Source organism: Lissotriton vulgaris, chromosome 7 (assembly GCF_964263255.1).
Source record: "Lissotriton vulgaris chromosome 7, aLisVul1.2, whole genome shotgun sequence".
Classification (NCBI taxonomy): Eukaryota; Metazoa; Chordata; class Amphibia; order Caudata; family Salamandridae; genus Lissotriton; species Lissotriton vulgaris.
In genome coordinates, this window is record NC_141695.1 from 407,478,919 (window position 1) to 407,491,869 (window position 12,951).

Below are 12,951 nucleotides of genomic sequence, written 5' to 3' on the forward strand. Positions count from 1 at the left end.
TAAAATATTATTAATAATAATAATTACATTTGTAAAGCTCCTGGTTACACTGGGCCAGTGTGTCCCCGCGCTAAGATACCAGCTAAAAAAGAGCGACAACAAGGGGCCTACAACTAAGATCTAAGTTATACCGCAGGAAATAAATGGGTCTTCAATCCTTTCCGAAAAATAGACTCAGAGCACTCCAGCCGAAGGCTCTGAGGAAGTGTGTTCCACAACTGAACCGCCAGGTAGTGAAAAGAACGAAAACCTATTATGGCTCTCTTGATGTTGGGAACACACACCTTTCCTTTTCCACTAGATCTTAGATGTGTACACGGTGCATAGGGAAATAAAAAGTCATGCAAGTACGAGGGCCCCTTCCTCTATAAAATCCGGTGACTAGCACATAGGGCCTTTGAACTTTACTCTCTCCGTAATAGGGAGGCAGTGTAGGGAGGCCAACGCCCTTGTTGCTGAGGCTCTTTTAGGAAGCATAAGAACCAAATCTTGCTGCTGCATTCTGGATGCACTACAATCTCTATATGCATTTAGCAGTAGCACCCAGATGCAGGAGGTTGCCATAATCCAGGCGAGAAGTCACCAAAGCATGCACCATGATTTTCCTTGATGCAGTGGGAAGAGCGTCTAGAGTTTTCCGTAAACCCCGAAAGAAACCATAACAGGCGCCTGCCACCCACCTGGTATGGTAATCAAAACACAACTTGTTGTCCACCCATACCCCAAGGTTCTTAGCTCGTTCACAAGGTGTAGGAGTGGGACCCAAAGTCGGGGGCCACCATGCCGACGACCACACTGATGGAGCCTTCCCTATCACAAGCACCTCGGTCTTGCTGCCATTCAACTTCAGGCACTGATACACAATGGATTGTATACAATGGAGGATATACTGTCACCAAGGAGATATATACTGTCACTGATATCCAATGGGTGATATACTCCTACTGATCTAGAACAGAGGATGTACTGGCACCAAGGGTTGCTATATGTGGTATCCTGGCTGCAGTGCTTGCATCCAGCTCCATGGCAACAGGGTGATGCTCTGTAGTAGGATTCCAAAATTGTAGGAAGAGTTGGACAGTTGAAGGAGAGAGGATGAAGATGTGAGATGTGCCTGCTTGTTCACCAATAAAGAGAAGTTACTTTCCAACCTATGATTGGACTATCTTTACATTTTGGCAACGTTGAATGGTGAGAATATATTACAAGCAGAGATTTTGGAGGACCCATGCAGATCCAGTTTCTTGGGAAATTTTAATTATCCTTATAAAGATGGATTTATGATTTTTGACTCACATTCTTCATTAAGATAATCTCCATGGATTTACTACAAAGAGTGTCTTGCTAATATATCTGTAGATATATTTTACATGAAAAAACCTTTATACTTAAACAGCATATCTCAGGATTAACTTGCTGATTGTGGTGTGGCTCTTCATTACATGCTAAATATCAACAGAAGAGAGGTTACATGTGTCTCAGAAGCCACAGAGACGGAGTCATGTAAAGAATAAACCAGCCAGCCCAATTTGGGAGGATAGGAAAGCCCTCACACACTGACCTAGTCAGTGTCATGCTTCATCATAGGGCCCCACCTCGGAGGTCGAGTACCTCCTTGGTGTGCTACGACGCCAGGAGACTGCGGAGCAGGTTGTGTGATAAGGCGTGCAGTGAAAAAGATAAATTAAAAGTGTCTAATGGGTATCTCAAAAAACCTTATTGGTAGATCCCTATAGCACAATTAAAAATAGGTCTTATGTGATTGAATTTAAAGCCAAGAGTAATGAATTGGTTTAATTCAAATTTAAGCAGTCAGTCAACATGTTTCAGCCTTTAATTGGTTTTAATTTACCTCGGCATTCGTCAGGACTAGTGTAACCCCGGTGGTATGGATTCTCTAATCATCCACCCTACCTGAGGACGTGAAAGTGAAAAAAGAAAATTGTGAAAAAGTGCAAAAAAAGGGGGTGGACAAATGTCACATCCCAAAATCCTGGTTTAGGATATATCTGCACTTTAAAATTTGGCGCTAAATGCACCATGGGTCTCAGGAGGGGGGTAGAAACGTCCCTGGCACATCGCCCTCAGCGTTCGCTACCCTCGTCAGCACCTAGCTTAGCCTCTCGACCGGACCCCTTCATTACATGCTACATAAATTCTTTGATTCCTGTTTTGGCTGAAGCATTTTGACTGTATTAATCGAACAACATCCCGATTAAGTAGTGGGAACATTTTCATCGATACCATTTAAAAATCATCAACAAGTGCTTCTCATGATTGACAAACTGTCAAGTGTGAAAATATTTTCTACGGGTGCCATTTAAAAGTTGTTGAGAAGTGCTCATCACTTTAACAGCATTATTTCTGCTTCATCATTCAAGCAGCGGCGTGGCGTTTCCCTTAACGACATCTTGGCTGCATCATTTGAGCTGGGCAGTGTTGTGCATTCGCGTGCTGACTTCAGTCTCTTGCACCACACGCTTCCATTCTTCAGTCTCCAGAGAAGCACCGCACGCTCCGACTCTTCAGTCTTCAGGGAAGCAGACCCATGACGTCTACAAAGGAACAAACGTCATCGGCAAGGTCACGCGGCATGACCCTGCGTGCCTCCATTTTGTTTACGCATCTGTTCTTTAGCAGCATTAAACCTTTGTCGGAGCAAGAGAAGTTTCATCCAACGCAAAATTTCATAGATTTTATTTAAAATCAACTCCAAGGTACTTTATTTTTTCGAATTTCTTTCAGTATTACTTTAGTGATTTGCACAATGCGCATCAACATGAACATTCCACGGTGATGTGCACACATTGTTTTTAGCTTTTGCACATCGATGTATGATTACCACTTCACGGTGATGTGCACACCTTTTATAGCTTAGGCACATCTATTTATTACTACTACTACGCGGTGATGTGCACACTTCTTGTGCAGATATTTACAATTAATTTACTGTTACTCAAATTTAATTTTACATTCATAATGGCATCCCAAAGTGTCTTAAACCCTCCTGTTGCGTTTTTGTCAAGGCCAGGTGAACTTTTAATCAAATGGTCTGACTGGAAAGTTCATTTTTTAAACTACATTGAGGCACTGGAAGAAGATAGTGATGAGGCATTTACGTAATCTAGAAAAAAAAGATGCTTCTTCACAGTCTTGGTCCTGAGGGCAATAGAGTTTTTAACCAAATGTAAAAGAAAGTGAGATCAGATAGCAGTGCTAATGTGTTTTTTGATGCTCTTACATTCACATTCACATTATCACCCTCCAGTATGTGTGGGTATTAGTAGGCATGAATTTTTCAAAATCAAACCAGGGAAGACAGAGTCTGTAGAAGATTATGTAGCCTCTTTAAAAAAGTTAGCCATAAATTGATTGTGAATTTAGTACATTGAATGAAGGTATTTTGGGTTTTATTGATAATTGTGATTCCAATGACATTGTGTCAAACATCGACACCAAATCAAAAAAGAAACCTACTTACGACAATAAGATTGGGGGATCATTATACATATTGTACCAGATTCGGGTTCCCCGTACACTATTATCCACCGTGACGTTTGGAACAAACTTTTTGCTGACACCTTAAACAAAGACTTACAACCAGTTATGTTTACTGGTGAAAAAATCCCCATGGTTGGATTTGTAGAGGAAACCTTTGAATTTAAGGGTAGGAAAGCTTTGGGCAAATTGCATGTTGCAGAGGTTGGTCATTCTGTTCTGGGATGGATTGAACAGGGCGCACTTGGGATCATCCTTAATCCAAAGAATGATAACCAAGTAATGATTTTGGAAAAAGGAGACAAGGAATTTATGGATAAAATTGTGGAACAATTTCCCACATTTTTTTCTGGTTAGGAAGGCAAATTAATTGGGTTTTCACATAAAATAGTGCTTAAGATTGATGCTCGTCCTTTTACCCATAACGCCAGGAACATACCCATGAGTGTGAAAGAAGCAGTCATAAATGAATTAGATATTTTTGAAAAAAAAAGGTGTGATTGAGCCTATAGAGAGCGCAGAATGGTGGGCCCCATTGATCGTCGCTAGGAAATCTGACGGCTGTGTTCGTCTGTGTGTGGACTTGAGGGACCTAAACAAGAACATTTTAATAGATAAGTTTCCTTTACCTAGGATTGACAAACTCTTAGCTCAAACGAAAGGCATAAAATGGTTTTCGACAAACGACCTAACGTCTGCCTACCACCAGATACCCTTACATGAATCCAGCAAAAACTTGACTGCTTTCATTACTCCATTTGGATGTTATCGCTTCATCGGAATGCCTTTCGCATTAGCGTCTGCGGCAGCAGCTTTTCAACGGCTAATGCACAAACTCTTCAAGAATGTAAATGGAGTCACTTATTTACAAGATGACATATTTATCATGGGCAGGAACAAAGAAGAGCATAATGACAGACTTATTGAAGTGTTAAGGATTCTGGCTGAGAAGGGTCTAACAGCTGAACTTAAGAAATGTAGATTTGGCATGATTTTGGTCACATATTTTGGACCCGAAGTGAGTGGGGGTGGTATTGCGCCTAAGAAGAAACTAATTTGTGCCATTGGATATAAATATGATTTAAGGTCATTCCTGGGAATGGCGGAGATTTATTCAAAATTTGTACAAAACTTTGCCAACAAAAACTTCAACCTCAGACCGCTCCTCAAGGTTAGACAAGAGATCAATTGGAATGAGGATCTTCAAAGTGATTTTGATAAAATAAGGAATGAACTTGTATCTGCCCTTTCCTTACAAGATTTTGACAGTACAGCTCATAGCATAATCACCACTGATGCTAGTGGGAAAGGTTTGGATGCAGTCCTGTCCCAAATTGGTGATACTGGTTATGAAATAACAATTGGGTTTGCATTTTGTTCCCTGACCTCTTCTGAAGAGAAATACTCTGTTAGAGAGAAAGAGATGCTAGCCACAGTCTGGGCAATGGAAAAGTTCAAGCAGTTTATTTGGGGTACCAGATTTACCTCGCGCACTGACCACAAACCCCTACTTAAAACACTTTCACCTGATGGTATACTAAAGGCCACTCCCAGGTTGGCTAGGTTGAGTCTTAAATTATTGGAATTTACGTATGAGGTTGAATACCTGCCAGGGAAGAGGAACCTAAATCGCAGATTATCTGAGTAGGTCCCCTTTACCTGTTCAAGACAATTTATATGACATGTGTGAAGAATATAATGTAGCCATTGTTCAAAAGGTTGATGGAAACACAGTAAATGCTATTTCAAAAGAAGAATCGGATGAAGAATGTAGGATGGATGAACCCTTAAATGTTGTTGCCAGACATGTTATCAATGGTTGGCCTAGCAAATCGTAGTAACATGAAGACTTAAAACCATTCTGGGAAGTTAAGGAGGAGCTAAGTATTGATGATATTAACCATTTATGTAGGGGTGAAAGAGTTGTAGTGCCTTCAAATTTAAGTGTTAGAATTTTATCCATTCATCATGAAGGCCATTTGGGAATAATTAAACTTAAATCTAGAATTAAAATGTCCTTTTGGTGGCCTGGCTCAGACAAAGACATTGAAAGTTTTACCCAGCAATGTTCCACTTATGCCAATGCTGACAAAGCTCAAAGAGTATTAAAACCTTCTCTTGGGCTTAGACAAATTTCTGAGCATCCATGGTAAGATTTGAGATAGATTGGCTGGGTCCCAATTAAGATAATCATGGTGGTGAAGTGTGGCTCAATGGTTAGAGCGGCAGACCCTGATGCAGAGGTCTAGCCCGAGAACAGGGTTCAATTCCCCGCCTCAGCGGGTCTTGGGCTCAAAATTCCACAGACCTGATAATTCTCGCCTCGGTGCCTATTCCAATCATAGAGTCCCACTCTGCAACTCTGGGCAATAGCTTGCTTAATCTCCACAATGGCCCCCACAACGCTAAGGATGCCTGGCCTTCACCCTGGGGGTGCCCAGGAGTGGACGCCTCACCGGGAAAGCCAGGACGGGTTCCACAGCGGTATTCGTACAAGCGCCTTGAGACCCTTGCGGGTGAGTAGTGCGCTATACAAGTATCAATTTACATGGTTACATGAAATATATCTTAGTTGTCATCAACAACTACTCTAAATGGCCAGAGATTAAGATTACAGAAAAAAGTGACTCAAAAGAAGTTGTAATGTTTTTAGAAGAGTTATTCTTATGTGAAGGTATTCCCAGACACATTCTGAGCAACAATGGACCACAATTCATATCAGATCATTTTCTTCAATTCTTGAAAAAGAATGGTATTATTGGAAGAAAAACCCCAGTTAATCATCCGACCGGAAACAAAATTGTTGAAAGATTCAACAGAGTCATTATGGGAACAATACAGGCGGCCATTAGTGCAGGGAAGAACTGGGAGAAAGAATTGTACAGCACTATTTGGGCGTATGGAATCACTCCCACATGTGCAAGTTATAGCCCATTTAGAATACTTAGAGTTAGATAACCATTCACAAAAGAAAATGTTGCTTGGAATCAAACAAAGGTGTGTGGAAAATAGTCTCCTGCTTTAGTTCGTTCCAATTTACGCAAGATTCATGAATCTTACATAAACAATTTTGAGGAAAACATGTCACCAAGGAAGCCGATTTACAGATTGGCGAATGGGTTAAAATAAAACTATGTTCTAATGTCAGAAAAGGTCAGAGCAAATACTCATCCCCCTTTACAAGTAATGGAGTTATACTTCAAATCCGCTAAACTAAGTGATAATACGATTTCGCATCACAACAGAATTACAAAGTGTAAAGGGAACTTTTCTGTCACAAGCAATAAGGTAATGAAAACACCATCTATGGATTGGATGTGGGATGAAGTCATCAATTTTGAGATGGGACCCCATTCTAATATTCATGATTCACATGCAAGTGTATCCGTACCTTTGGAACAAGCCACGTGTAGCGAGTTTAAGACCACACGCGCTGGCAGATCAGTGATAGTTCCAACAAAATTCAAGAGTTATGTAATGTAAATCATAGGAAATGTTTGTGTCAAGAGGAAGTGGGGTTGTGTTATTATTACACTTCTTGGTGTTCTTCTTACCTTATATTATTCTTTTAATAGCTCTTAGTAATTTATGTGTCATTATTTGTATTCCATTTTTCTTATTTTCTTGTTAATTGTAAAGAGAGAAGATGTGGTATCCTGTCTGCAGTGCATACATCCAGCTCCATGGCAACTGGTTGATGCTCTGTAGTAGGATTCCAGAATTGTAGGAAGAGTTGGACAGTTGAAGGAGAGATGATGAAGATGTGAGATGTACCTGCTTGTTCACCAATAAAGAAGTTACTTTCCAACATATGATTGGACTATCTTTATAATATACTGTCACTGATATACAGTGGATGATATACTGTTCTTGATATCCGTGGATGATATACAGTCACTAATATAAAGTCACATATATTCTTTCACTGATATACAGTGGATGATAGTCTGTCGCTGGGTTCGTAAAACTAGTGCAACTTTTTTTTTTTACTTTGTGGGGCAGATCTACAAACAAGTGCTGCATCGTGGCACCACAAGCCCTTTGTCTGTGCCACGCTGCAGCACTTCCGAAGCACAGGGATGTGACATATTTACAAGAATATGTTGCATCTCTGTGCTTTCCCCTGCGCTGGCGTACAAACTGCAGCCATGCGCTGACGCAGGCACCCTTGCACCATGGTGGGGAGATTGTTTTTGTGCAGGAATGGGCAACTTCCTACACAAAAACAATCACTACAGACATTTTCCTCTTTCAATACGTGCTGTAGAATGCAGCATGCAATGGAAGAGAAAAAAACGAGGAGAAATGATAACATTTCTCCTCATTGTGCCTCGCTATGTCATCTCTAGGTTGGCATAGCATTCAGACGCATCTCCAGATTTACGATTTCTCGTAAATCTGGAGATGTGTCTTGTTCCATGGGTGTTGCGGGGAACACCCACAGCAACGCCCATGGAATGCCCCTTCAACGCAAAGTGCTGCGTGTGAGGGGCCATGTTTACAAGGAGAGGAAAAGTCAGGCAGGATGACTTTTCCTGTCCTTGTAAATATGGCATAGCCCCCGGCGCCACCAGTACCTCATGAAAAGTGACATACTTGTGGGGCAGGGGGCTTGTAAATCTGCCCCTGTGTATTTTGCTATGTACTTTACTTAATTTGGCATTTAGGACCCTATGTGGCAGCATGACAGTGCAATATGTTTAACCATAAAACAGAGTTATTTAGAAAGATTGTGAAAAAATCCCTTCTCCTTTTATAGCGTAAATGAAGGAACCTTTTGCTTGATAATTTAATATTATTGTGCCTGTTCTTGTTTATAATTCGTTTCAGCACAGTACATTTAGAGATAGTTAACTGGTGACATACACAAATGAGTTTATTGTCATAGTTGCATCTGCAAGAAAAATGGACTACCTGCATTTGCTTTCTTATAGCACACTCGACATGTTTTATTTAATTGAGATGAAGTGTTATTAAGAACTGACGTATTTTTGGTAAAGGCTGATTAGGATTTTACAGTGAAACAATAGCTTTTCCTCTCTATGTTACTTCCAAATGTTAAGAGTATTTTTTTCAGAGGGAAAGGTACATTTCCTAATCCAGATTTTCAATGGATCCTATTCATTGGATAAAGTCTCTCGGTGAAGTGAACAGGTGTGTTCTATACACGAGGACTTAAGTCGTGTCCCTAGCATCTAAGACTCACTTAGCTTAATGGATCATGCCATGGAAAGTAGAGGGTCGTACTCCTTGCCTTCTTCATCTATTTTAAACCATTGAGAAACATGGAGTTAGAGTCAAGGAAGCATTATTGACTTTTCTGAGGCCGGTCCCACTTGATGAGATACGTAGAGCAGCCATCCCGGAGCCGGTCCCACTTGATGAGATACGTAGAGCAGCCATCCCGGAGCCGGTCTCACTTGATCTGATACATAGAGCAGCCATCCCGGAGCCGGTCTCACTTGATCTGATACATAGAGCAGCCATCCCGGAGCCGGTCTCACTTGATGAGATACGTAGAGCAGCCACCCCGGAGCCGGTCTCACTTGATGTGATGCGTAGAGCAGTCATCACGGATAATTTTCAGTTCTGTGGAAACACTTTGCATCATCTCCAGAGCATATGAGTATTTCTAGTCAGCCATGTGTAGAACATATCTGGCTAAGGCAGTAATATTATTTGTGTTAGTTGCTTACTCTTGTGGTTTTGTATAAAAAATTCCCAGTTTCCATGCTAGTCTGGAAAAAGAGGTATTAGCAAATAGGAATAAGTGCCCGTTCTTTACCTCAGTGACTCTTGTAAACCTAGACATTCCCCCCAAATGCCTCTAGAATTGAAAACTATTCTCTATTACCACTATCTGTTTAAAAATCTTTACTTGGTGTTGTCAGTTCAAAAAGTTACTAGAGTTTCATGACACCAGAATATCATAGCAAAAATATCCTCAACAAAATATTGCTGTGTTAAGTATATATTGTAAGTCTAGAGTTACTATTCTTAGCTCCACTCTATGTATCTTGAATATACATATGTGGAATTTAGTATATTAAACCATTACTTGCCTCTATATACTTAACATGATGATATTTTGGTCGTCAATACTTTTCCTACAATATTTTAGTATAGCGCAATATTTAAAACTTGATATTCTCGTTCCATAACTGCTTTATATTATGACTACAGATTAAACCCTGCGAGGTTTGGGGAAGCCAGCTGGGCTTGTTGGTCTAGGTTTCCAAATTGTTCTACTTTCAGGGTGCACTTTGTGATCTAACTCCCCCCCCCCCCCCCCCCCCATCCCTTACCATTAGCCAGGAGCACGGAGCTGATAAGACTGATAGTAGAAGAGTATCTTCAAAGAGTACCGTTTCCCTTCTGGTCGAACAGTAAACGTATGTCACTAGATAAGTATTTGGAGTGACCTTATTGCCTAAGTATTGTTGCTGCTTGCTTTTCACATTATAATCCACCTTGATGCATGTTTGTCCAAATTCCAGTAACTCTGTACAGCTTTATTTTGCAGGACTGATGGTGCTCGTCACCATGGAGATCTTTCGTCAGGCTGTTCGGTGGCTGATCGAGAGTGATCAATCTATACCTCTCGAATACGAATACTCCTGGTCGGTCGCCTGTGCTGCTGCTGGTGGTGCCATCATGATGTTCGGAGGCTTATGTTTCGTCATTCTGTCACTTCCGCCATTGACCAAGAAGCCCTGGGAGTACTGTCTGAAGAAAGAGCCACAATCCAGTACTTAAAAAGGCTGTGATAGATATGTTTTGACCCGAGGAGATTTTTTGGAATAAATACCACTCAACAACAATGTCACCAGAACTGATTCTTACTGGAAGAACCCTTCATTTGAGAAGGGCTGTTTATTTTGGCTTTTATTTTGCACCGGATTCATTTAACAGGCCAAGGGACTTGTGGTGCACGCCCGAGCCCCAAAAACAGAGGAACCCCTGGAGAGGGAAGGATAAATCAGACACATCAGAGCAGTCACTCTGTTGGACCTATCATTGTTTGTCTCTATTGTAAATAAGCTTTATAGCATACCGAACCTCCTTTAATGTGTTTACTTTGGACGGGAAGGGGGATTCACGGGTGGGGCATTGCGGGAGCTGAAAAAATGGAGGAGGTGGTACATACCAACATAGGAGCAATGACCAATATGGTTTTATGTATCCCTATTTTATTAAAGATTTCTACAACTGTGGTAAGTAGTCCCACAGACCAATTCTAAGTTGATCTGTATTTTGGGTGGGTAACCACTACCATGAATTAGTTCAAACTGACTGATGTCTTGCAATTTTGAGGAAGGGGGATTTTAAGTGTTGCTGCAGTGCAGTCTCCTCATTGTGATATAGGCTGAGAGGCTTGACAATGGAATTCAGGTTGCCTTACGCTGGGTGACAGAGAATCAGGATGGAAAAGGCCAAAGGTCACATTTATTTGGATGCAATGAAGAGCGAGCATCTAACCACACAGCTTCTTGAGGTTGCCTTTACCCTAGTAGCAGCATTAAATCATCATTCAGTGATTGCAGCTGCATTTAGGCTAGTATAATGCTAGTATAAAGCAAGACAAGACTCTCGACGGTCACCAGCCCAGCTCTTAGAATGGTGGTACAACCTTCCATTATTCTGAAAGGGGTGAAAAGAGATTATGCTACGTGCAGTGTTGAAAGGTTCGAGAAACTTGTGTTGATTGTTCTTCTGGTAAAAGTGATGTGTCCTGGGCAAAGCCTTCTTGAGCAGGGGGCTCAATCAATCATGCTATCTTCATGCCCTGCTGTGTGCCACTCACAAATAATCACATTTATAAAGAAGACGGAGCCTACATTTAAAAGCCTACAGCTGACCTCTAAAGTGTTATCCCTTACATGTCAGTAGGAAAGGAGACCTTCAGGGCTGAGGGATGATTAGTTAAATCTTTGTTTATATAAAGGAGATAGATATTGTAAGTTGCATCCTGTTGTCTGTGTACTTTGTAAAACAGCAAGGAAAATAAGTTGGTGCATTTTATTCTGAAGCCCTGACAAAGACATAGGCTGTATTCTCAGGCAGAAAGAAGCAACTTGAAGCAGAATTACCATTACCTTATTTAGGTTTATGCTGACCAGAGATTTGTTATATGAATTCTTTGCTCTGGGAGGTTCAGAGTGTTGTGTTACATCTTATATTGAAAGCTCAATTGAAATTCCAGTAATGCCCTGCAAGACATTTAAACAATATTTATTGCTAGACATTATCTGGCAAATGTGTGATAAAAACAGTTGCTGGTTATGGTGCTCATCTGAGTTGGTCAAAGAAATGTTTGCATACCTAATTTTTTGCCATGTAGGACCTTTGCTGGTGAGAGCTTGATGAATATAAAGCAGAAGATATCTCTACACAAATGGGGCACACCTGTAAATAAAGCAATGTGAGGTTTGTTTTGCCTTGGTTTTAGCCATCTTATATCATTTCTAACCTTCACTGGGGTATTGCACCACATGTTTGTGAGCTTAAATCAATAATGTGTATGCGTGTATGTTAAACTGTGGGCTTGGTTCATTTGCAGGGTTGCTGAAAGGGTTCACATTGAACGGAATGGAGATTATAAATTAATGTTGCAGTTCATGTCTTTATGTGGGAAGTACAATAAAACGTGGGGCATCATTTATGCCCTAGTTGGACAGCCACCATGCCACTGGGGCAACCGAGGCCCTGCCTCTGCTCACCCAGCATTTCACGGTTCCTAGCTGAACTGATGGGGAATATTCTCTAAAAAAAGCCTCAGCGGACACAACAAAATCTCTTCTAGGAAAGCTACACTATGCTTGTCGGCCCGCCATGTAATTTACTTGTTTCTCATAAATAAACACAGAAAGCACTAGTTTCTTTCGAAAAATCCTTCTTTCAGTGCGTAGGCCACACTGGGGGAAGGCATAGAAGGCAGGGGGGAGGGGGTCCAGACAAAACAATGCTGGGAGTCCTGTCCTAAAAAAGTAGGTCCTTCTTATAGCACAGACCTGGCTGTTCTTCGGGGGCTGGCATGCTGGGGGAGGTGCAGAACCTCTTCTGTTAGAAATTAAGCACCCCCCCCACCTCTAAATAAGAAGTGGGGGCGAGGGCCAAGAGGTGCGGTAATCTGACATTGTTTTACACATTTCTCATTGATCCCCAACTTAATGTGGCCTAACTCTTTGCTTCAGAGAAATATTGGATAAAAGAAGACCGCGAAGTGTGGTCAAAAGCAGCTGCCGAGTGACCATGTTACATGCTGCAGTGCAGACCTAAACATAATATGGGCATTTAAAATGACTGTGGTTAACCTCCATGGTGTTTTCGTTGGATGCCAGAGCATAGATCATTAAAAAACAGAACGAGTTCACACCATTTTTTTCTATTTAAAGATATTTATTGATGAAACAGCGTGATGCCTAAGAGAACATTGTAAATATAAGCTGTGAG

The 12,951-nt window shown here is 41.2% G+C and overlaps 1 protein-coding gene across 1 annotated transcript in view; it reads left to right on the plus strand.

Annotated features, from left to right (window-relative positions):
* CACNG6 (calcium voltage-gated channel auxiliary subunit gamma 6) overlaps positions 1–12,373 on the plus strand; it is a 387,434-nt gene extending 375,061 nt beyond the window's left edge. The window contains exon 4 of the mRNA XM_086930367.1: positions 10,022–12,373. Coding sequence (XP_086786493.1) covers positions 10,022–10,254 — 233 coding nt within the window. The 3' untranslated portion in view covers positions 10,255–12,373. The remainder of the gene's footprint in view (positions 1–10,021) is intronic.
* The last annotated feature ends 578 nt before the right edge of the window (positions 12,374–12,951 follow it).